This window comes from Metopolophium dirhodum, chromosome 2 (genome assembly GCF_019925205.1).
Source record: "Metopolophium dirhodum isolate CAU chromosome 2, ASM1992520v1, whole genome shotgun sequence".
NCBI classification, from domain to species: domain Eukaryota; kingdom Metazoa; phylum Arthropoda; class Insecta; order Hemiptera; family Aphididae; genus Metopolophium; species Metopolophium dirhodum.
Genome location: NC_083561.1, coordinates 21714496 through 21739850, shown reverse-complemented (window position 1 = coordinate 21739850; position 25355 = coordinate 21714496). Strand labels below are relative to the sequence as shown.

At 28.6% G+C, this 25355-nt stretch overlaps 4 protein-coding genes across 19 annotated transcripts in view; 1 reads left to right on the top strand and 3 right to left on the bottom strand.

The window, feature by feature from the left end:
* Positions 1-21: 21 nt before the first annotated feature.
* LOC132938308 (probable palmitoyltransferase ZDHHC24) lies at positions 22-1210 on the bottom strand. 2 transcript variants are annotated; one of them, XM_061005074.1, is made up of 2 exons: positions 864-1210; positions 22-803 (listed from the first exon to the last, which is right to left on the bottom strand). In XM_061005074.1, exons 1-2 carry the CDS (start codon positions 1156-1158, stop codon positions 238-240), a joined length of 861 nt encoding a protein of 286 aa, XP_060861057.1. In that variant the 5' UTR covers positions 1159-1210; the 3' UTR covers positions 22-237. The 2 variants fall into 2 exon arrangements, with proteins under 2 accessions (XP_060861057.1, XP_060861058.1); XM_061005075.1 differs by having other exon boundaries at positions 22-800.
* A 1544-nt stretch (positions 1211-2754) lies between these two features.
* On the bottom strand, positions 2755-6516 carry LOC132939334 (suppressor APC domain-containing protein 2). 6 transcript variants are annotated; one of them, XM_061006436.1, is made up of 8 exons: positions 6033-6513; positions 5845-5964; positions 5381-5538; positions 4788-5315; positions 4629-4711; positions 4405-4551; positions 4083-4310; positions 2755-4014 (listed from the first exon to the last, which is right to left on the bottom strand). In XM_061006436.1, the coding sequence occupies exons 3-8, from the start codon at positions 5508-5510 to the stop codon at positions 3868-3870; spliced, it is 1263 nt and encodes a 420-aa protein (XP_060862419.1). In that variant the 5' UTR covers positions 5511-5538; positions 5845-5964; positions 6033-6513; the 3' UTR covers positions 2755-3867. The 6 variants fall into 6 exon arrangements, with proteins under 6 accessions (XP_060862419.1, XP_060862420.1, XP_060862418.1 ...); XM_061006437.1 differs by having other exon boundaries at positions 5907-5964; XM_061006435.1 differs by having other exon boundaries at positions 5907-6032; positions 6133-6513.
* A 2520-nt stretch (positions 6517-9036) lies between these two features.
* Positions 9037-11856, top strand: LOC132939746 (SUMO-activating enzyme subunit 1). 3 transcript variants are annotated; one of them, XM_061007095.1, is made up of 7 exons: positions 9037-9290; positions 9612-9715; positions 9780-9951; positions 10026-10261; positions 11077-11180; positions 11266-11422; positions 11491-11856. In XM_061007095.1, the coding sequence occupies exons 2-7, from the start codon at positions 9612-9614 to the stop codon at positions 11642-11644; spliced, it is 927 nt and encodes a 308-aa protein (XP_060863078.1). In that variant the 5' UTR covers positions 9037-9290; the 3' UTR covers positions 11645-11856. The 3 variants fall into 3 exon arrangements, with proteins under 3 accessions (XP_060863078.1, XP_060863077.1, XP_060863076.1); XM_061007094.1 differs by having other exon boundaries at positions 9038-9290; positions 9570-9715; XM_061007093.1 differs by having other exon boundaries at positions 9039-9290; positions 9583-9715.
* Positions 11857-15265: 3409 nt separating this feature from the next.
* LOC132939745 (guanine nucleotide-binding protein G(q) subunit alpha) overlaps positions 15266-25355 on the bottom strand; it is a 28398-nt gene continuing 18308 nt past the window's right edge. The window contains exons 2-9 of one of the 8 annotated variants that reach the window (XM_061007091.1): positions 23845-24029; positions 23066-23220; positions 22529-22657; positions 21975-22103; positions 21356-21485; positions 21134-21287; positions 19024-19131; positions 15266-17865 (exon numbers count right to left, since the gene is read on the bottom strand). In XM_061007091.1, the coding sequence (XP_060863074.1) occupies positions 17783-17865; positions 19024-19131; positions 21134-21287; positions 21356-21485; positions 21975-22103; positions 22529-22657; positions 23066-23220; positions 23845-24029 (1073 nt within the window). In that variant the 3' untranslated portion in view covers positions 15266-17782. Of the gene's footprint in view, positions 17866-18243; positions 18526-19023; positions 19132-19678; positions 19787-21133; positions 21288-21355; positions 21486-21974; positions 22104-22528; positions 22658-23065; positions 23221-23844; positions 24030-25355 lie in introns of those variants that run through there. The other 7 variants (XM_061007092.1, XM_061007086.1, XM_061007084.1 and 4 more) reach the window with 7 other exon arrangements.

The window sequence follows — 25355 nt, the reverse complement described above, 5'->3', positions numbered from 1 at the left end:
AATTAGACAAGATATTTGCGGTTAAACATACAATAAATATATTTGTTCATTTTTTATGATACATATTTAACATTTGTATAATTATTAATTGTGCAAACATAATTTCAAGCATACATAGTTTGATCATCTATTAAAATTAAAACTTAAAACTGTACTATAGCCTAGACTTGTATATCACAGATGGTTTAAATTTTTGATATTATTAGGTATTTCTTACTCATATCAATACAAATAGATTTATTTTGTTTTATATTGATCAACATGACTTTGCCAATCAATTCCATTGTAGGGTAATTTTGATTTGATGAATGGGGAAATCCATGTTATATACCATTTTTCTCCAAACACAGTTTCCAAATTTCGCATTAAGCCAAAATCATAACTACTCTCTTGTTTTTCATGGCATACGAGGCCTTTGCGTACCTTATCTAGATGATATATTAACAACAATGATGACATTGTTACAGCTATCAGATTCAACGTCAGTAAAACTACAAAAATTTGACCTACTGTTAAGTGAAAGCCAGTTATAATTGATTGAAATGGCACTAAAACCATAAAGTCTGAAAATTTAATTGTCACTTTACAGTATGTATAATAACCAATCAAAATTATTTCGTAAAAACTGGCTGCAGATAAATACAGCAAAAACCATAAGAAGTATCGTCTATTATAATGACCAACACATGTAGTGCTGAAAGTGCAGTGATGATCTCTAGTCAATATGCAAACATTGCATATGTCACAGTGCCAACACCTTAGAGGAACATCGCATTGGCAAATAGTACAGTACATAATATCTTCTGGAAAAAATGTAATTTAATATTATTATTTACCTTTTTTTACACAATAATATTGTATACCTTTCGATGTGTACTCAGACACAGTAAGCAATCGGCCAATTACTGATGAATCGGCATACATCACAGCTACAAAATTTGTCAGCAGGTTGAAAACCATAAATGTTAAAGGCAGCACATGAGTTAAATACCAAATTGACCCTGATGGTAGCCGATACATACACGGTAATATGTGAAAAACATCGACAAAATAGTAGGCGGGTATTAAAACCAACAGAAACAAACACAATATTAACTCTGTAAAACTCTTTTTTCTAACAGTTTTCAAAAACTTCCAGAATTGGTCAATACCTGCCATAATCGTAAATCTGTGTCAAAAAAGTCTTTCTACAACTTTTGCTAATTGGCTGTAGGAGGCTCATGATTGTTATCATCCCTTTAAACTTTAATCATGTAAAACAGTCAATACATTATGTCAAATGGTTGCTATGGTTACATCTGTACTACACACATTTTATTATTATTTATTAGTAGGGGCTATGAATTTAATAATTGAGCATATATCGATAAATTTGATTCCAAATTAAAAATAAATATAATGCAAATTTGATTAAAAACATTAAAATTTATTCAAAAGTACTAAACTATTTGCTCTTCATATTTTAGAAGTTAATCCATATAGCTGCATAGGTATTTTGGGGAAAAAATTATGGATTTGATGCTATAATAATAATTTAATGATACACTAATGTAAAATTTATTTAGCATAAATTCTTCAAAAATAATATGTGTTATTTTATAAGCTTTTCTATTTATATTTTCATAATATACATTTGTTTAAGTACAATTTTAATTCAATATAATATGCAATCATGCATTTTTTAACAAATTTATTTTTCATATTTTTATAATTGTTGAAACTTTGTGTGCATAAGTGCAACAATATTGATTGTAAAACGCATAAAACTATTTGTGGCTACTGGCTACCGGCTATTGTGAATAGCAATTTGTCAGCATTACAGGTTAAATAAATTCAATTATTACTATATTTATAGTAAATTTACTATTCTTTTATTAATGGGTAACGTTTACATGAGAAGTAAATGCTGAGTGATACACTGGGATGAATTTGGACATTAAAACATCGGGAACTTTCTTGATCTTTGTGTGGATCACTCGATTAATATTTTATGACAAAATATTTTTTTAACTGTAAAATCTGATTTTATAAATACAACACCTGTTGTTATCTAATAACATTGAGTGTTCTTAATATTATAATTTGTGTTTATCGCATTTAGCAGTGCAGATTGCAAAAATCTTTTGTAAATTCAAAATCAACTTTTGAAATTTAAATGATAACTAAATTTATTATTTCATAATCTGCAGCAGTACAATTTTCTTAGTCTCTATGTATAAATATTGAATATTTAGCATTTAAATTTAGGAAATAGTGTGGTACTGTGCCATGGTGGAGACAAAGGTTACCCTATAAAATCTTAAAATGTATGGTTACTATTCAAGGCATTCAGATTCTGGATTTGACTAAAATAGTAAGATACTATATTTAATTTTTTTATTACTAATCTATTTTTTCCAACTCAATTTAAGAAATTCATTAAGTAGTAGGTAATTGGTAGTAAAACATATTAAATCAGAATATTTTAATTTCATTCATATTCTGTAATAATTAAAATATCTATTGAATATGTTATAAACTAAGCAAGAAATAATAAAATAAATTAATAAATTAAAATAATATATAATTATTTAAGTATAGTGAAATAATATTGATAACTTTTAATCAAAAATTTGAGGTATTGAAAAAATTGTATATTCATATTGAAATTCAGGAGCCAGCATTCATTAAAGTTGTTGAAAATTCGACTTAAAAGCGTTTGAGTTATCGGGGTTCCACTTTATATGCAAATATACTATACAAATATAAAAACACTTTTAATTCGACAATTTATTTATTTTTTATTTTTACAAAAATACAAATTTAACAATGTTCATAAACTAAAGCATTTCATGTATAAAAATCAAAAAAATACATCAACATATTGTAAAATATTATTTAATTTTAAATAAGTAATAACATAATAATTGCCATATCCCAAAAAATATAATAATAATATAAATTTATATTTTACATCAGGTTACTTAATATTGTACATTAAATATTTATGGCACAAAATTATCTAAACAAATTTAAGGTTATCTTATAAAGTTAAATATTAAAAATTTAGCAACAGTTATTACACATAAAAATCTCCAGGTTAAAATCAGAATAATATTGGCATCACAGAGAGGTGGACGGAAACTTATGTCAAAATTATTTTGAGAACTACTTCACTTGTATGGCAGTTTTACATAATTAACTCTTTTACTGCAACCAGTGTTATGCTACATAGTAAAATATTTATTGTTTTTTTTTAAAAATTTTTAAATTCTTTTTGAAGATTTTAATTTTGAGATCTTTATGATCTAATTAAAGTTTAAAATAATGAGAACCATGATTTCCAAAACTTGTACGGTTAACGGAATATGAGAATATTTAAAAATATAGAGACGTAATAGTACATCTGGAGCATTGAATGGTGTGAATGTATTGAACGTAATAGTCTGGAGCAGTGAAAGGGTTAACAAGTTGAGTAAATTATTTATTATAAACAAAATTAATACATAATATACTTTATAACAAGACACTAAACTTCTCTATAAACAAATTTAAATAGCTGTACCTAATTGTAAACCATGATTGTTTCTATAACTAAATATGTAAAACAATATTTTATTAAAAATTGTTCTGCATTAAATGAGAAAAAGTTGTGTTTAGACTAATTAAAAATAACATTTAACACGGATAAAATTGAGGTATGGCCGGCAATCATTACAATACCATTTGTACTGTACTAATACAGAATAAAGAGTATAATAATATATTGTGTACCTGTTAAAATTGAGCTCAAAAATAATGGTATTTTTTCTTTTTTTCTGTTTTATTCAAGCACCGTTTTTCTTAACAGTGCATATTTTTATTGCACTTGGTAACAGATTCCAATTCTTATGGTATATATGACTGGCCATCAGGTTTACTATCTAATCTTCCTAATTTACGTCCCATCTGGGTTCGCGTTTGAAATAATTCTCTGATAAGAGTAGCCTTTTCTCTTTCTAATGTTGAAATTCTTTCACTTTTTTGTCCTAATTCCTAAAAAAATATGAAATACGACAATAGGAAAAATAAATAAAATTATGTAATATTAAATAAAAACCAACCTCAGTGAGTATATGGTTGCGATGTTTTAATGTAGCCATTACTTGAGGATTTTGATGTAACATCGTTCCAGGATTATTTGATGAATGCACAGCTAAGTTCATGTGCAATGGTAGACCACCCCATCGTTCACCACCATCTGTTAATGCGGACAAATGTCTATTGACCTCCAAGACTCGAGCCCGTTGTAATTCAATACGCTCCTGTTGTGCTTCAGTCCATTGGTCCTGCTTTAATGGTTACAAAAATAAAATAACAAACTGACGCGTAAGACATAAAATACAATGTATTGATTGTATTATATAAGTGGTCTGTTTAACTAACTGTATGTGAATTTGTTCGTCCAAGGTATTTCATTTTTTCTTGAACAGCAGATATCTGCTTATGGTACCAGTCTCTTGCCCTTTCTACAGCTTGAAGTCCATGCATGAGAACTTCTTTTTCCTGTTCTATTTGCTTTATTCTTTTCAGCTGAAAGGAAAAATGGAAGAAAAATATTTAATTTCAGCTAGTAATAATTATTTTAATAAAATATAAAATATGTCCACCATATTATAATCTACACCACTTTGGAGAGTATGGCGTCTTGGTTCTCTTCGTCGTTGATTAATTCTTTTATACGTTTGTTCTCCTAGAAAGAAATTATAATTGTTAGGTTGCGACTTTAAACATAAGTTTGTTGAATTTTCATAGATTTAACTAAGTACCAGATTGTTTTTCACTTCTAGAACTGCTCTGATCATTTAATAACACTCCCAACTGCCAATTTTGCAAGGCTGTTCTTATTTCAGCCTTATCGATAATACGTTCACCAGAAGCAAGCTGTAGGCCTCGCTCTAAGCCTGCTGCAGTTCTTGGGGGTTTTGGTGGTCCAAAAAGTGACGATGATGTGGATTTTTGTGGTAACTGATGTACTTCCTTACTATTACGCTCTAAAGCTAATTGTGGCATACTTAGAGTTCTTTGCTGCGTGGGTCGAATGGCAGCCATATTTCCATTTGTCCATTGTACGTTAGGTTTAATGTCTATATCCAAAAGTGGAGCTGATGGAGGTCGTACTGAATCATTATCCCGACGACCATTTTCCATTTGATTTCGAAGTAGGCACATTTTTAAACCAGTACAAAAACGGTCAAAAGATAGTAAACCGTTAGGTGGAGTTACTTTTCGAAGACTATCTAATACACCTTTTGGCAAACCTTTTGTACCATCATCTTGCCATCGCGTCTCAATTTCTATAAAATAAAAATAAATGAAATAATTCTTTCCACTTGAAAAAAACAAATGAAAAGAGATTTACCAGAAAATTTAACATATCCAGTTCTTTTATCGTCCAAAATGTCGAACAGTGTTCTCATGGACAGAACAAACTTTGCTGGCAATCCCTCGGCGGCAGAATTTTTAACGTCTCCTACATGCGTCGGAGTCATGGCAATGTAATATGTGACAATCTACGCGCTGTGAAAAATTAGTTTTTTGAGATTAGTTACAATAAGTATACTAAATTACAAAGATCGCAGAAAATCAGCACACAAGCGATAATGCAAAAGTACAACAACACACCTATGCGTTTGAAATGAAGGAATCGTTGGGACGATAGAAAAAAAACCAGTTAGAGCTATGAGACATGAACACAGTAAGATGTGTTGTATTTTAGAAATTAGGCATATGGATCTCAAGAATCATGGACTCGAGATGACACCGGATTAGTGGCTAGCAGATCCAGCACCCCAGTGAAATTAAACATAATATTAATAAGCATACCGTCCGTCATACAGTAGTCGCGGCACCGGATCCACTAATCAAAACCAATGATCCATACTCACGTGTGCAGATCGTGTGGCCGTGTGGGCAGTGTCCGTGATGCACGCTGTATCGCGACAACTATTGGAAAACCACAATATTCGATTAGGGTTGCCGAAGACGTACCGCCCGAGTAAGTTACAATATACCTGTAACGATATTTATGTTTGGCAATATTTCTATTATAACATGGACAGTATCATGGCCGTGTCGCATCCGATATCCGTTGGCGTTGCCCTAAAAACGTACGCGGTCGGCGGTGACGGTGCGATGCGGCAACAGTCGTGGAGGAGTGCGTGCAATCGGCAGACGACATGGTCCTGCGGAGTACTGCCTCCGTAGAAAGTGCGAGGCAGTCACTGCCGTATTGCACTATTGCAGCGATACGCACGTAGGTGCAGCAGTGCTCACCGCTCAGTACTTATATTATAGGTGGCTGCGACCTGTTATCGGCTATCCGTTACGTCGTCCACTAATAAAGGTACGGCTGCCCAAGTGCCCAACCACCACCACCGACGCAGTGCCATCCGAGAGACGGTTCTCGCCAATATCGGGGGGGCTATAGCAGACCGCAGACGTACTATTGCTGCCGAGTGCCGACGAGAACCGAAGACGTGCTTTTGCATTAATCAACAGGTGCGCCGTCGACGCCGCCCACATATTTCCCCGACATCGATCCGGTGAAATCACCGTACGTGGGAATGTGGGAGACCAAGATGAATCGACGGCACTAGATCGCGCTCTCCAGCCACCGCCGCGGGCACGTGTCCCGGGAACTATATACTGAGAAACCGTGAAGGCGTGAACCATAACTATATGTCTACATAACCCTCGGGCAAGGCGTCTGAGATATGCATGTTATTATGTAATATATATGTAGCGTATTAATTAGGGAGTCCGAAACGTGTTGAAATATTCCGAGTTTCGTATTTAAAAACCGTAATTTTTTTTGCGGGTTTCGGGTAATGGGTTGGAAAACCAAAAACATTATTTCCCGGTTTCAGGTCAAAAACAAGTTCAAGTTTCAATATGATAAGAGTTAAAGTAACACGTAGGTATTACAAAGTTTAGATATTGTTAAAGCATTGAGTATAGATAGTACAATAATTATTGTACCTACCACGATGTAGAGAATATAGATATCTTCTTTACATCGTGCCCATCGTGGTACTTACTAATATATAGATAATAATAGGCAGGTTGGCGTAATCTGCATGGGCGTATATAGAGGGGGATTAGCCCACTCTGAGCCATCTTAAGCCCTCCCTAAGATATGTATATATTTTTAAAATATAGTCATATAGATATAGGCAATCTTTATTAATTATTATAATACATTATACCTACAATTTATGAGCTAAAAAATGTGCACAGTTAATAACAGAATACACTCGAGAATCATATTATATATAAAGAAGAAGATGTATATTTTATACATTTTATTATGGCTGTATAAAATCATTTTTACTAAATGCCCAAGCCCTATGAATTTGGGGACCCTAGTTACGTAATTACGTCTATGGTAATCTTGGGTAAATACTTGAGGAGGTAGTCTGTGGTAAAACTGTTTACTATTGTGTATGATCTAAGGATAAAACTAGAAATCCATAAAGTAAAAAGACTCCAATCAGATCACGCCAATCCGTAGGCGTATTTACAAGGGTAATCGGAAAAAATATTTACCGAAAATCTTATTCTTGTACAGATCTCTGATCTACAGTTGTAAGTTGTGCTTCGTATTTTAGTGTGTAAGTGTAATCCATGAAATGCTTCTACATACATTTCTTATCTACCATAATAAGTAATAAATAATAGAAAAAAAAAGTTTAGTGGAAAATTTACCAAAATACTTATTCTTATACTGCAGTTCTGCAGTTATACAGTTATACTTTGTAGTTTTTAACTGTGGTAATGTGCGTATTTAGTTTGTAATATATAGGTAGGTATAAAATATATTTGTTATCTACCATAATAACTATAACAATATTTTATCATAAGCCGTATATTTTGATCACGATTAAAGTATATCTTTAATCGTGATTTTGATACTATATTTTATTTATCCTTTATTTTGATCCTCTAATATTAATTGGTACCTTAGATCATTTGCTAACCACATAAAATTACAATGAGGGCCGCGGGTTGATGACCCCTGTATAATATTATCTTAGATTATAATCCAGATGATAATTTGTAAATAAATTGCGACCTTTTTTTCGGCGATTCATTAACAAGTATAGTCAATAGTCATTGCTGCGAAATCAGCTTCTCCCAGAATTTTGAGATAATATTGATAACATAAATACTTATTAAAATACCACACAATATACTATCTTTAATAGTGCACACAGGTAAAAATATTAATTCTAGTTATCTATTTTGTCATTAGTCATGACCATAGAATATACAATTGTATATATATATGTGATTTGAACCATCGAGAATATCAGAATATGTATACACTATACATAAATACTATATGTATAACACTATACATAAATACTATATTATATACTATACTATGTATAGTATATACATCTCGATGATTGGAACGAATAATAATTGTGGAACATGAAATACAGTCCCTCAACCCTCGTAAATCGTGCTGGTAGCCGAAATTGTAAACCGTTTATAATTAATATACAGTCTGCAGCATGACAAATTAAAATTTAATTTAATATTTAATTTGTAATGGTCTGCGGTACAAACCATGACTAAATAAACAGGTTCGACCAGTCAGCTCGATAATACTGCGCATAAAATTGTGATAAAATGTTCCCCGGACTTGGAATAAACGCCAAAATATTGCACGCCATAATAATATTCTACATTATTCTTTTCATTTCTGGGGAACATGCGCGACAATAGCGAAAATGAAATTTTAGCTGTCATGCCTGTTTATTTAGTCATGGTCACAGATTAATACACTGGATACGCAACGAGCCTGTGATAACTGATAAGTGAACCCGCACCTTCTCACGTTACGGCATGACAACTAGCGCTTTATAGGATTGTTGTGTGTTAACCGAGAGAATAAGGAACTACTAGTTAACACACAACAATCCTATAAAGCGCTAGTTGTCATGCCGTAACGTGAGAAGGTGCGGGTTCACTTATCAGTTATCACAGGTTCGTTGCGTATCCAGTGTATTAATCCGTGGTCATGGTACAAACTGTTTGTTACCTCCGTAGCCGGTCACTTAAAATTAAACTTGTTAGTAGTTGGTGGTTACTCCGCGTCCTTTTATTGTTTACTCTTTTGCCGGATTGGCGGGCCTACGAATTCGGCCACAATACACTAGTCATTGGCCGTCGCCATTGTAGTATTGTACACTTCGATTTTATTTTGTACGCTGTCTCGCTGTAGCTGTTCAACGCCGGACGTCTGTTTTCCAGTTGCCGCTGCCGTAAGTTCAAAATTGCTTGTCTAATATTTATCTCTAAATTCACTATTTTATCTTATTTGAATTGTTACCAATTCATTTTCTATCATAGGTATATAGTGTTATACCGTTTGTCGAGTCTTGTGCTATAGTATAACTATCTTATATTCGTATTGTTCGGCCGAACGTTTGAGTGATTCACATCGCTGGAAAGTGGTTGCGAAACTCGAAAAGATTATATTTGTGCTTACGTAAAAATAAAATATGTGATAGACCATATTATAAGATAATATATCTTACTAGAATTAAATTATAGTACTTGTGACTCATTGCATTAATTACAAGATGGCTTCCGAACTGATGAAGAATGGTGACGGCGAGATGTCGAAAGACGAACGCAAGGTTTATGACCGACAAATTCGGTTGTGGGGTTTTGATGGACAGAACAAGTAAGTGTATTGGCAACGTGTAGTTAGTTAGCTTTTGTTTCATACATATTTCAACATTATTTAGACTAAGAGCAACAAAAGTTCTTTTAATCGGAATGCAAGGCTTAGGCGCGGAGATCGCTAAAAATTTGATATTGTCTGGTGTTAATTCCATTACCATGAAGGATCATACAGAAGTTTCCATATTAGACCGTTGTTCGCAATTCCTTATCCCGCGCGATAGTGAAGAACGTAACGTAAGTACTGCATATAGTTATTACCAAGCTTAAAGTGTAATAAAGTTATTGTTATATTTATCATATAATTATAGCGTGCTAAAGCAAGTTTGAGTGCAGCTCAAAAGTTGAACCCAAATGTTAAAGTCATAGTAGATACAACACCAATTGAAGAAAATGTGGATAGTTTTGTGGCTTCATTCGATGTGGTCATAGCCACAGAATGTTCTCCAACTACCTATAAAAGACTGAGCGAAAATTGCAGAAACTCTAATGTAAAAATATTCATAGCTGATGTTTATGGGTTATTTGGATATTTTTACCAAGACGTGTGAGTAATTAGCAATGAAATGCCTAATTAATAAAAAAAAAACAGTGGCACCCCCAAATAACAGACATTTTTTTAGGAATGGGTATATTATCACTACTTATCTATAGAAAAACTCAAAACCCTATAAATAACGGACACTTTTATGGGATTTTAACTTTTGATTTTAAATAATTTTTTTATCGTAAATTTAGAATAATAATTCAGGGATATCGAGATAACATTCTACAATAGTAAGTTCTACATTATTACTATTACCCATCATCTTTATCTTAGCTGTTTAGTATTGACACAAAATGTAATCGCTTCAATGAAAATATTTTTTAAGTTTATTTCAAGTTGTCCTGTTCATAATTAGTTTAGTTTTTGATTCAAATACACGACGTATTTAGTTGCGTTTGTGATTCCAATTTACAACGTATAACTATTGTAATGCACAATGGCCACTTAAAAAAAAAAAAAAGGAAACTTAAAGATAAAAAATGAAAATTCTTGAATTTTGAGCTTCCAACACAAATATGGGTGTTTGTGCGTTGATTAAACTTGCGCTGAAAAATGGCAAAAGGAAACGAAAATAATATATACATACATTCATACCTACAAATAGTACAAATATACTATGTATAATGCCATTATTAAATTTAGTAAAATATCTATATATTTGCACATAGTTATTAATTTATATAAGTAAAGTATGATTTCCCTCTGAATACCGGACACCTTCAAATAGTGGAAAAATTTCAGTGACCTAAAGTATCACTAGTATTTAGAGGTTATACTGTAATTTTAAATATTTTATTTTTGTGTTTATCTCTTAGGATTTCCGCCTATTCTTTATATGGTGAGGTATTTCCAAACAATGCTGAAATCGATACTCTTACTAGTACAAAAAAACTTCCACAGCTGTATTATTTAACTTCAGGTACATTAAAATTGATACTATTGTTGATTATGTGTTAACTAGTGCCTGAATAAAATAATTTAAATATTAATTGTGATTCTTTTAGCTTTGTTAAAATTTCAATCTGATTCTAATCGTAAGCCAAATCCTGATACATCTGAAGAAGATATAGAAGAATTAAAGTCCATAATTCATCTTCAAATCAATTATTCGTCATCAGATCAAGAAAATAAAGAAGTTGATGTATTTGAAGAATACTATGGGTAAATATATAAATAAATCATTATAACTGTTATTATATATGAAACTAATATTAAATTGTGTATTTTAGTGAATTGTTTTGCGAGCTGAGTCCAACAACCTCCATTATAGGTGCAATGGTAGCCCAGACTGCATTGAACACTGTAATGAATAAGCCAGTAGATAACTATAATGTATTTTTTTATGATCACATTCAACACGAAGGGAAATATCATTTGTTATAAAAGATTATTTTATGTTTACTTAAAAAAAAATGACTGCCTTAAAATTTAAAGATTTTTTTAGTTTTTTAAAATTCATTTATTTTAAGTTGTCTAACTAACTGTACAAGTAGTATATAACCACTAATAGAAGTATAATTTTGTTCTGAGACGGTTTCAAAAATGTTCATATTTTCACTCTTTTTTTTTTTACCAATAAAATTTATTAAAAAACTCATTGACTTATCATTGAGCTGTGTGATAACAATTTTCCATTTATGGTATACGAGAATCTTATAAAACCAACTAGGCAAATGTGATATGTATAAGTGAGTGAATGATGAAATGGAAGTACATAGTAGCATTCATAATATTGAGGTATATATTGTATACTAGGGTTGGGTCACAGGCGTGCGCAGAGTTTCAAGTCAGGGACAGCAGACATTTTTTACAGCAACGTTCTATACTTACAATAACTTGGAGGACGGTGGTAAAAAAATTAATATCATAGTGTACAAACCTACTTCTGTATTGTTATGATGGGACACTGGAAACTAGCTATTTTTAATTTTTAATCAATTATATTAGGTATATGCCAAATAAGTTTTTAAAGAATGTTAATAATATACTGTGGTCTGTGTTAAAGATAGACATATTTAAACACAGAAAAGATTAGTTTCGTAGGTTCATAATTCAATGCACTTTTTGGATAACTTACTTATTTTCAGGGCTTGAAACCGGTTACCAGTTTGTAAGTTTACATTTTGAGAAGCAGTTAACAATTACCGTTAAACGCCAAGTTCAATTAAGGGGTAACGTGTAGCAGTAACCTTTTTTTTTTAAAACCGGTCAATTCAACAAAACCAGAAATATCAAAAAAAATAACGTTATATTTGATTTTTATATTTTTTTTTTTGGAAATTGTATTCTATTTTTTTGATTAATAATTTTATTTACAAGATTATAATGTAATGTAATAATAAGTACGGCTAAAGATGGTATACTGTCTATAGCCGCAATGATAAGTAATAAGAGGATGTCACACCCACTTTGTCACCGTCTTACAAATGTAAAACATAGAAAAAACGGTTTTGCACGGGACAACTTTTCTCGCACCATATTTGTTGTAGAACTACCAAATTCTTACAGCACGTAAAGAAGAACTGATGTATCCGTGCAACAGCGTGCTTTTTCTTTAATAGCACTATCCAATAATTTTTTATAAGCAAATGAAAAAAAAACAAAAATTACCAAATGTTTAGAAGCATATTTACTTTTTAATTTAGCATGTCCCTAAATCATTTTATAAAGTGGATATTTGTTTTGTGTAAATTAAAGTAAAACTAAAATTTTCTGAAGTGGTTACCGGTAATCTTGAAGAATTAAAACCGCTTCCAAACCGATAACCAGTAATCACATTATTAGGGATCATTTTGGTAACTGGTAATCAATTACCACTAATTCTATAAACCCCTAAAACTGTTAACCACTTCAGGAAAAAATTTTTTCCCGGTAACCAAATTTTTTATAAGCGGTTTCATGCCCTGCAGTTATTTTAATCGAGTATTGTACGGTGGCCCAGCTTGGACAGTTGAACCTATTCGGCCCTTAAAAATCTAATTGAACTGTTCAGGGGCAGCAAGAGCCTGCCTATGGGGGGTTGGGTAGATGTAAAAAATAATGCATATAGGTTAGTTGGAAGTTGAATCAGTATTAGAAAAAATAACAGAGGCTGGAGGATTATTGAGAGGAAGAATAATTAGATCAACTGAATCCTTAATATAATGTTTCTTATTTTTTAGTGAATTATAGTAGGTTCTAAGTATCCATACTACAAATGAAAAGCAAGAAAATAATACATTGATTATATTCTTTATTAGCTGAGAATATATAATATTTGTATACAAAATAAGTTAGTTATGATTTCAAACAATATTTTAGATTCTTAGCGGGGTATAATGAATGCATTGATTTAAGATTTTCAACTTCAGTACTTTTTCTGGTGAAAAAGTTGGTACCATTTAGAAGTCAAAAGTGAAATTTATTATTAGTGATAATAATAGAGTGAATACATATAAAGTGAAAATTCCCAGTAGTTTTTTAAAGCATCAAAAAATATATATAACTAAAAACTGGGAATTTTATGTAAAATTGATTTTGTTTTTTACTTTATTAAGCATAACACATCATAAGGTAATAAATATAACATTAACGAATAACTGTTAATACTTTTAATGTTCACAAAATGTTTATACTAGCATTTACTATGTCAATAACATCACTTTGGTGTTACATTGAGCAACCTTTATATTATTCATATAGATTTGGATGTTTTTATTATGCAAGCTTTGTGTTAGTATATGTACTATAATATTAATTTCTTTTCATAAAATATTTTTAAAACATGTGTTGTAATATTCCAGAATTTCTATCTTTAATAAAAAACAACAACATGATTGTTCATTCCTAGCTACAAATTTTGTTTGAAACTTATACCTATTAAAATAACCTCTTAATAAATGGTCAGATAAGGTTGTTTCAACTAAATACATTGAGCTAATTTTTTGTGTATTATGTCTTCTATTACTTGTACATTGTTAAACATAACAAATATTATTATTTCTACTAAAATTATAAAAATTAAAATAAACTACTAATTTTTTTACTTGAAATTTTACTTTTTAATCATACCAATATAATTATACAAATTTGAATTTTTTATGTACTATTGTTTGAAATTAATATACCACTGAAAAATAAGTTACGTTAAATTGGTTTAAGATTGCAAGATTAATAATTGTGGGAACTGAATTGAATTTGAAAAACTATTAACAACATCAATTAATATTTTGTGTTAAACAAGTTTTTGAAGAGGACTGTCTAAAAACTATTATAGAGGTGAAAATGTAGTATTTAGTAATACGATTTCAAAAGCCCATAATAGTATAATACACAACCTAATTGTTTAAACTTAATAAAGGCAATGCAAGAATTGATAGTTATGGAATACAGTATTTCATTATTGCAATAACTTGGCAAGTTGAATGTTTTTATTTTTCCTCTTGTTGGTGGTTATAAAATGTATTGCCAATGGCAGCACAATTATGGTTTTTTTTTAAACTAATGAATCTTATTAAATGGTTATATCAATACGCTGTACAATCATATTATATAATATTATCTACAAGTAAAATATGTTGATCAATATAGTATTACCAAGATTCAATGAATCATAAACCACCGTTAAATGTGTGACAATACATTTAAATTGATAAATAAAGTAGCCAGAGAAAACAAAAAAAGATAAGTTTAAGGATCTACATACATACATATATATATATGTCTATATAAAAAATCAGTAAATAAAAATCTAAAAAAATCATAATATATAGAATAGTAATGTATAAACTCAAATATGTCAACTTTAAAATTAAAATATGGAAAAATAATGCAGGTATTTAATAAAATAGAAAATAATACATTAAATATATGGTCAAAATATAACTTATTAACTCAAAACAAAAATATGAACTATAACATGGAATAAATCAAGTCTTTTTGAAATATTTTGTATTGTTAATAATTTGAAAACGAAAAACCGAAATATATTATATATGTTGTAAAAATAGAAAAGAAAAAGAACCATTTAAAAAGCGATATAATTGTATATTTTCTTTTTGAAAAAAAATTCACATTAGACATCACACAGAAAAAAAACTATATACATGTGTATCAAAATAATGAACTCAAGGAATATTTTTTATCCAACATTTGATTGTTATTAAAACAATTTTTTATACATGAACATTTATGTATATATAAATAATTTTTTTATACATATACATATATGATAGATGTATATATTATGTACATACATATTTTCGTTAGTACTGTAAACTAACAGGTAACACTTTGACTAAGTACTTTTTAATAATTATGTTTGCATATAATTTTAAAGTGAAATTGCACTAGTTTTATCGGATGACCGATAAGAAAATATAACAAAAAAAAAAAATAATAATAATGAAAAAAACCGGCAGCATTTCTTCTTTGATAAAAAAAAAAAAAAACGGAAAAAATATAACATAATTTAATAAAACAAAAAATTTAATATCAGAATATAAATAATAAAATGTGTTTTACAAAACATTAAACGTCAATTATCCATATAATAATATGTATATTATATTTTATTTGTGTTTGACTGTTGATAAAAAACAAAAATAAAATAAAATAAAATACATAACATATTTACGTGCGACAATAGTCGTTTTTATATATTATGATCTCTTATTACCATATCATATTATAAAAGTATTGAAAATAATGGCTTGCAATAGTATAAAACAATATTTATACAATGGAAAAAGGAAAAAAAAATACATTAAATTTTAAATACACCAGGTGGTCGAGTTGATGTGATCACCCCAGAAAAATTAATTATATTAACATTATTATTAGACGTATATTATATATATTTATTACGAGGTCAGTCCGATGATACATTTGAAAATTCTCACTAAATTACTTCCGAAAAAAAAAATATGAAAGATGAGATACTGATTAAGAACACTGTTTTTGGTCTGTGTAATGAAAATAGCAGAGGTGTAGTAGTAGCAGAAGAAGTAGAAATAGGTGGGTATTATATCACTATTAACTAGATACTCATGTTTTGTTGTAATTCTGAAGTGGTCAGCCTTACGCAAACAAATAGTAAAGTAGAAGAGCGCTGATCTAAACGTCGATAATTTACTAGTATACGGCCCAGAAAAGCGTTTGAGGTGTATGTATACACATTGTCTGTGCGTGTGTGTGTATCTGTCGTACAAGACAATACAAAATAGTTATATTATTAATCATTACTGTTATTAAGGTCAACTCCTACTACTACTACTACAATAATTTGATTTTGATATAATTTTTATTTTTGGGGAGGGTCTTGTTAATTTTTTGAAAATAATATGTTAACAATTATTAAAAAATAAGAAAAAATTAGCGCCATTTGTTGATAGTATAATATGTTTTGATTGTCGAGGTTAATCCTCTCGACTTCTAAGCATAATATATTCACTCACACATTCACACACACACACAAACAAAAACATAATTATATGTATAAATATTAAATAATAATAATAATAATAATAATAATAATAATAATAATAATAATAATAATAACAACAAGTAAAACGAGTGTCTTAAAATTTAAATAAAATACAGAGCGAAAATGGGGTGAGCACAATGTTGAGATGTTTCCCATAGATTATCAATATAAATACCAAAAATTACAATTTTTTTAATCAATAAAATTTACACAGGTAACTCAGAAAATTTCACAATATTTTGCTTAAAATGTATGTTTTAGTTTTTAAACGAGACTGACTAGAACTACCCTTACACACTTTTTAAGGGTTTAATAAATTATTAAAATTGCACAAGTAAAACCTCCACCTCATGATGTTAATAAAATAAAAATAATTTTTCATTTAAGAAAACAATTATGTATAATTGGGTAAATGGGGGGGGGGGGGGGGGGGTTTGGAAATAATTTGTTAATTTTTTGTTGAATTGTTTTGTTTTTACTTACACTTAAACATTTATATTCTGATATTAATAATTTCTTAATCTCATTAGATTTATGTACACGTATTTCATATTGACATTTTTTTTTAATATTTAAATATTATATAGTTTGTATAATTATTATAACATAAGGGTTAAATGCAATGAACATATAGGAGATTAACCATATATTTTTTTTAAATAAAAAATTAAATTAAAAAAAATGCGCTCTTATAAAAAGTATTAATCATAATTTTCTTTCAATTAATTTTTACATGAGTAAAAAATTTGTATTAAAAAAAAATTTAAGTTACCCTTTATATGTTATGTTATCGAAATCATGACGGATTTACACCGACTCACACACGACACCAACATTAACAAACTGACACTCATGGAGATAAAAATGTGAGAGAAAACGTACTCTGTTAAAAATATTGTACAAAAAACATAGGATACATTTTCTCGGTTTTTTTTTTTTTTTACTTTTTTGTTGTTTGTTTTTATATATAATTAGGATTTATACTAATCGTATTGTTATTTTAACATTATAATAGTAAAAAATATTAACATATGGGGTTTCGCATTATTTGTGCAACATTACACAAGGTTGTATTCTTTGAGATTGGATTGTAGTATGGTGTCTTTCACTGCCGCAAAGACAAATCTAATGTTTTCGGTATCTGAAAATAAGTTATTATACGTTGAATTAATCATTTAACTGGCCGAATTTGAATCTAGATTTTATAGTACCATGTTTTAAAAGACATGCTTGTGTGATCATTAAACAAAAAAACATGCATAAGTTTTTATAAATGGCGTGTTAGTAAATTAAAAATGTTTGATATTACCTTAAGAAAATCAATGTATAATGAGAAATTATTGATAGCCATCAGCATGCAAAAATTATGGTTCAGCATTTCAAGCACATAATCCCATAATTTAAAAACCCACAAGAAAATGCAAAATCTATTAGCTTTTAAGTAATTAAATGTTTTGTACAATATACCATTTAAACAATTTGGTATATAAATTATTAAAAAATAACAAAACACACTAAGTAAAATAAAATAAAATATATTTTATTGATTTAATAACTTTCAATAAAACACAATCAAAATAAAATATGTTCTAATAATTGTTAGCATTGTTATTTTTAAATAATAATAATAAAGAGTAATAATAATAATAATAATAATAATAATAATAATAGTAAAATATAATGATAATAACAATAATAACAACAATAAGTAATAACATTTAGGCTAGATTGAATTCTTTTAAAGCACTTTGCATAATTGTATCTTTAACAGCACAAAACACCAGTTTTATATTTTCCGTATCTGATTTGTTGTAAAAACAAGCAGCATGTAAAGAAGAAACATAACATAATTAATATTGTTATTTAATTTATTTATTTTATTCCATGTAAAAAAAATATGATGAAATGAAAATAATAGGGATTGTAATAACTAAGATATAATAGCTTACACTAATTGTTTACACGGATGGTTTTTGGATTCTATTAATAATATCATGATAAAAAATTATTTGTACATAGTAATAGTTACATGATAAGTCCAAGTTCATAATTATACATATATTTGAATAAATAATTTAAAATTGCTTCTTTACAACACCTTGGCAGTAAAATATTATATACCAAATAAGTATATATTATGTAAAATAAAACTGATGTTTGGTAAATGTTGAACTGTAAAAATATAAACGCTCATTCTTTTTCATTATTACATGCGTAACCACATTGAGAATACAATGCACACAAAAAAACCAGAAGTCCCATAAGCTCATGCACAACGATTATCAATTCTGTTAAATACCTGTGGCACATGTGAAATGTGAATAAATTATTTTCTCACTATCAGGATTCAAATCCACAAACATCCTTAGTATAAACTCTCGTGCACTTATGGCGTCCCTTTGAGGACCTAAGACAATTATATTGGTTACAAATATAAAATCACAGTTATATATTTTAGATATGAATATTATTTGTAACTATATAAAATAATCAACTATCATTGTATTATGCACCCCTTTTTTTTGTAACAGAATCATCAATTAGGAGTTTAAAAACGAATACTAACAAATATCACAATAAATCCCTTTAGATATCACATAACCAGATGGTGAAATAACAATTCAATAGATGATATCTAATTGAACATTGTATTTGAAGAAGTTTTTAAATTAAAACATACTTAGATTTATCATTTGATTAAGCTAATTTTTAGTAGTTTTAAAATAATAAAAAATTGGATGGACCTAAATTTTAATAAATTAAAAGTATTATTTTTTTTTTTGTTTTAATACTATACTATTTCAGTCAATTGAAAGTTTGAGACTACTAAAATAACGACTAGAGAGGTAAGGCTTAAAAGTAACAAATAGGTAATAACGCAATACACATGAACAAATTTACAACCGGTTATGAGAAATTTACAGGAAGAAGGATTTATGTTATGGATTTACAACCTGTAGCAACTGTAAAATGTGAATAACACATGCGATCGGGGTCTGGATTTGTTTTAAGATACATTTTCAAAATATATTGCTGGGCAGCATCATTGTCTTGTTTACTACCTATTTATCAAAATAAGTTTTTCATAAAAATGTATAGAAACAAAAGATAAAACAAATTAACTGAAGTATTCATTTTATTTAAAACCAATGTTTAAAAATTATAGTACCTATATTAAATTACTGAAAACTTTTGAAAAAATGCCTTGATCCACAGATGTTATATTATATTATATTATTAGTAAATACATATAATAAAAGACAATATTCCATTTAAATATCAAGTACATATAATATGTTGGAATCAAACACTATATTATTATGTATTTTTATTTTTAAGGCGCCCGGTGCCTTAGATGTTGTTTTAACCTCATACATACACTCCACATGAATAATAATCCTGTCCTGTGGGATCAACAAAATTACTTTTTTCTTTTTTAACGTTTAGAGGAATATTCTACATTTTTTAAAAACAACAAATTTTAAGATTTTTTTTTACAAATTATTAGGTTAGGTTAGGCCTACCATTATTTGAAATAAGTTAAAAATTAGAGTTCAATGCAAAATATAAAGTTTTCTTCTCAAAAATAAAAGTTTTCTTCTCAAAAATAAAAAACCAGAATAAAATACACAGTACCAACATCAGGTAGTAGATTAGTGGAAAAGAATTATAAACATGGTAGCAACTAAAATATAAAATGTTATTTTCAAATTTTATAAATTTGTGGGGAAATTGGCACCGGGACTCCTTAAGAGGACTCTGTTGAAAAACAATATTTTATTACTAATTCAAGGAATTATTAGTTAGATATTTTAAAGTATAAAAGACATAATTTAAACAATTTACTTTTTCTTTTAAGAGGATGTCACACCCACATGTGTTGTTTCCGTCTTACAAATGTCCAACATAACAAAAACTGTTTTGCGCCGAACAACTTTTCTCGCACCATATTTGTTGTAGAACTATTAAATTTTCACCACAACACGTAAAGAAGAACTTTATCTATGCAACAGCTTGCTTTTTTTTTAATAGCACTATCCAATCATTTTTATAAGCAAATGAAAAAAACAAAAAAACAAAATGTTCAGAAGCAAATAACTTTTATTGTATTTATGTTATCTAAAATATAGGCACGCTGTTGCATAGATCATTTTCTACCCTATATGTTCAGAAATTGTAGAGCCACTACTACAAACACAGAAAGATAAAAGTTGTCCCGCACAAAATAGTTTTTGCTATGTTCTACATTTGTAAGACGGAGACAACACAAGCGGTTGTGACGTCCTCTTAACAAAAACTTAAATTATTGTTTTTATAAGTTAACCTATGTTTAAACATAAGATATTGCCAGTTTGTCATTTTTAATATAAAATAGTAATTGTTCAATATTATTAAGTAAAACTACTTACCCTCAAAGTCTGGGAAGTAGTCTACCAGATGAGAATACATGATTTTCTCTTCGAGAAGATCCTTTTTGTTCAAAAACAATATTACTGATGAGTGTTGGAACCAAGGATATGTTATGATAGTTTTAAATAATGCTTTGGATTCTTCCATCCTATTCTGAAATTAAACGATAACAGAAAAAATTAATTAAATATGAGAATAAATAAAATATGAAAAATACATACTTCATTTTCGGACTCAAAAAGAATCTGATCATATTCACTAAGTGCCACCAAGAATATGATGGATGTTACATTCTCAAAACAATGGATCCATTTTCGTCTTTCTGATCTCTGGCCTCCAACATCGACCATCCTAAATATCAATATTTGTTGTTATTAAAAAAAAAATTGAAATTATAATTATACTAAATTATACCAAAATTTACTTCACACAAAAAAGCATTTGTTAGATCGTTTTTTTAAGCAAAATAATATAAAAAAGCTATTATTCTCTAAATAGTGAAATATTTTATATTAAAAAATAAATAAATAAAGCACAACTTGGTAATTGATAATTCATTCTCAAAATCAGTAATAATAACAAAAAACTAAAAGCTAGTATAATGTTGACAAAAGCTATTTAAACAAAGTGCAACACCTTAAAACATATTGTTGTGATTGTAACTAGTCAAAAGATTATTGACAGGTTAATAGCATAAATACATATGATTAGTTTAATTCATATTAATAGGTACATAATAAATATATGTTTATTGAATTTTTTATGGAGCATTATGACTTATTGGGTTAGCTACATCAGGATATTTAAGGTTTTTGTAATGTACATGTTTTACAATGATACCTGAAGACAATACCATCAAGATCGAAAGGGTACTCGATAATGCCTGTAGTTGGAGCCCTAGCACGTAGAATGTCCTGTTCGGTAGGTAAATAATCAGGGGCCTCGATTCTTGGTAAGTCGCTTAAGTAACTGTGTGAAATATTATGTATATATGTTTTAGATACATTTCTTATTTAAAAAATACTATAAGTAATCAGATATATTTTATGATTTGGTATTAGTAGATTTAAAAATTAAGTGGTTGTAACGTATTGTTAATTTTGAATTTTAACACTGTTACCCTATTACTAATCTATATGCATATTATAGTTTTACACTGTACATTAGAACATGATGTTTATGTTACTGTTATATTTATTTCCCAGAAACCACTGAAAGAATAGCCTATGTAGTATGTTTGATTAGTATTATTAGCAATAAACAATAACATCCATGCATTTAAAAAATAAATTGGCAATAATATGTAGAGAAATAGATACACATTATATATAAACCCATGCACAAGCAAAAAACTTATACATTTAAAATTGTACATCATGCTTTTTTATTTTTACCTAAACCGAATTTCTTCTAGATCGAACGGGTATTCGATAATGCCCGTCGTGGGTACCCTTACTCTAAGTATGTCTTGTTCTGTGGGCAGATAATTTGGACTGGCCACTCTGTCTATTTCCATTAAATAACTGTAAACGAGTATAAAGTTATTGGAAAATATTTTAACACAAAGAAACAAACATTCAAACTCATAATATAAAACTATAAAAAATGTCATTAATTAGGTACAACAAATAAATAGGTATTTTACTATTTACTTTAAACGTATTGATTAATTATTATGTATACTATATGTAACTAAAAGTTATATACTTTAAAGTTTTTTACTAAACAGTTATCATAATATGACTATAAAAGGAATTTAAAAATCATACATATTATTTTTATTAAGGTTTTTCATGTTTTGTTGGTCGTACATTTTACTGATAGATAGATTTCACTAACCAATATCTGGATTCATGTTAAATGCATATTTTTACATAAGATAATATATCATAGTACATAATGTGTAGCCCAGAAAAAAGTTTTGTACTTACTATTTAGCAGAATCTGTGAGCTGGTATTCGCGCCTGCGATCATAACATTCTTGAATGCCAGAGTCTCCCCAGAGTGCTTTGATCGCTTCGACGTATGGACTTTCAAATGTCGTGACTGTTTCAAAATCTACACTTTTAATGAGCTCCGCACGTTCCTTCAAATATATTTATAAATATTACAACATGAGACACAGTATACATATATTTTTAATATTATAATAACAATATTGTTAACAATAATAATATATATTTTGCAAACTAACGACAATATATTTGAAATTTAGATTTTTTAAGAGAAAAAAATGTAAGGCAAATGACAAACGTAGCACGCGTATCAATATTTTCCACATCGAAGAAAATTTAAATTTATGAATCATGATATATATTAATAAGTAACCATTAATTATAATTGTACATAATTTAACATAATTTAATTGTATATAATTGTACCCAATTTTTGGCAAATTTTCAATATTTTTCTGGGAGTAGGGGTGTAGTGTTCCTATTTCAGTATATTTGAAATAGGTATATAAATAAATCTGTATAATAGTGTATATTAATATTATATATATTAAATATACATATTGATGTCTGGAGAGGGGGGGGGGGGGGTTAGTATCTCTGGACCTTTCCTTCAACCCCCCCCCTCCCCACTGTATATGAGAGTATTTAATATCAATTTGATTGACTATTTTAAGAGTAAAAATAAAAAAATTGTGTAGTCACTTGTTTCAAAATATTTAAATTATCTCTTAACCAAAAATGTAGTAATTACTTACAGAACATGATGGATCAGAGTAATGTATTTTGAGCATGTCCATGGCCCTGATCATACTCTGCATGGCCATGAATATATTTTGGTATACTAGTTTGATGAACCCTCTTTTGTCTTCGTCGGAGTAACCAGAACCATGGATAATCCGCATTTGTTTGATAAATGTGGATTTCCCCGATTCACCAGTACCTTAACACAAAAATATAAGTTATAGCATATCAAATGTGAATTAAATTGATAATATATTAAACATATTATAGACTGATAAAAGGCAAAAGGGGCTAAGTGACATAATGTATACTACTGGATTATCGACAGTTTAAGCTTTCAAACGCACATGTTCATCTGACCATTTAATAACGAGATATTACATTTTTATTTTTTGGTACAAATGACACTTGTAAAAGTTGCATGAGCTAACTGATGAGATGAACACATGGCACTTGCTATTGTCGATGATAAAATTTTTAAACTTTTATACAGAAGACATATGACTGAGAATTTGTTACTACCTTTTTTTCAGTGTTTTGTAGATATTTGCTGAAGGTTAGTTATAAGATATGCAATAAAACATATAATTTAATATTTTTAAAACTATAATATAGCAACAATAATATGATTATCAAAGGCAGTTATTGAATAAATAGTATTCAAGTGCTTAGGCTATTCAGGTGACATAATATGGAATATTAATATACCTGAAATGACAACCTCATTCTTAATGTCAATATCATAAGAAATTTTGATTTTTTTCTCCTGAAATGTAATGAGACTGCTTAGCCCCTCTTGTTTTTTACCAGTTTAAACTGTTGTATGACGAAATCATCAAGGTGGATAGTAATTATTTTTTGTAAATCATATCAGATAAATTATGGAAAAGTTAAGTGATATCTGAATATATAGGAAACTACTTTCAAAAAAATAATTTTGACTCTTAACATTATCTATAGGTTTATGCACTATAATAATACGAGTTTTATTTAGTTGGGATTAATAATAAAGGAGATCAAAAATAAAGATAATATCCAAATATAAGATTATATTAAGTCGTAGATACTTGAGAAGGAGTAAGATTTTTGAATTTAATAAATTACTGATTAATGAGTAGGGATTGGAAATATTGTAATTATCATTATATAATATAGGTAAGTGTACCATGTTTACTATTTACATATTCTAATTTGGTAGAAGGGTGGTAAAAAACATAAGACAAATACTTAATAAATATGTCATGTGACGAAGGAAATGGTTAGATGATGACCATAATTGGAAAAGAGAGAGTTTATCATGCAAAATGAATACAGAGTGCCATAAAGAAACTAATGTGCACCAATATTAATTCATGACGATTAGGTTTAGGTACAAAATAAATTATAAATATTAATTAAATACAAATTGTAAAATTCACTATACCATTAATAAACATTATAATTATAAATATTATTAAATCAACTAAAGTAACAAAAGTAAAATTAAAATTTTTCAGTTGAAGTTGTAGATAATAGACTTATCTTG

What these genes read in the sequence shown, in the direction of transcription:
- LOC132938308 (XM_061005074.1), bottom strand. Translation starts at nt 1,158, where the DNA reads ATGGCAGGTATTGACCAATTCTGGAAGTTTTTGAAAACTGTTAGAAAA. An exon ending in GTCTGAGTACACATCGAAAG is followed by an intron (nt 804 to 863) that starts GTATACAATATT and finishes CATTTTTTCCAG; the next exon opens with AAGATATTATGTACTGTACT.
- LOC132939746 (XM_061007095.1), top strand. Translation starts at nt 9,612, where the DNA reads ATGGCTTCCGAACTGATGAAGAATGGTGACGGCGAGATGTCGAAAGAC. An exon ending in GGTTTTGATGGACAGAACAA is followed by an intron (nt 9,716 to 9,779) that starts GTAAGTGTATTG and finishes AACATTATTTAG; the next exon opens with ACTAAGAGCAACAAAAGTTC. An exon ending in GCTGTATTATTTAACTTCAG is followed by an intron (nt 11,181 to 11,265) that starts GTACATTAAAAT and finishes TGATTCTTTTAG; the next exon opens with CTTTGTTAAAATTTCAATCT.
- LOC132939334 (XM_061006434.1), bottom strand. Translation starts at nt 5,510, where the DNA reads ATGACTCCGACGCATGTAGGAGACGTTAAAAATTCTGCCGCCGAGGGA. An exon ending in TAGAAGTGAAAAACAATCTG is followed by an intron (nt 4,712 to 4,787) that starts GTACTTAGTTAA and finishes ATTTCTTTCTAG; the next exon opens with GAGAACAAACGTATAAAAGA. An exon ending in GCAACCATATACTCACTGAG is followed by an intron (nt 4,015 to 4,082) that starts GTTGGTTTTTAT and finishes ATATTTTTTTAG; the next exon opens with GAATTAGGACAAAAAAGTGA.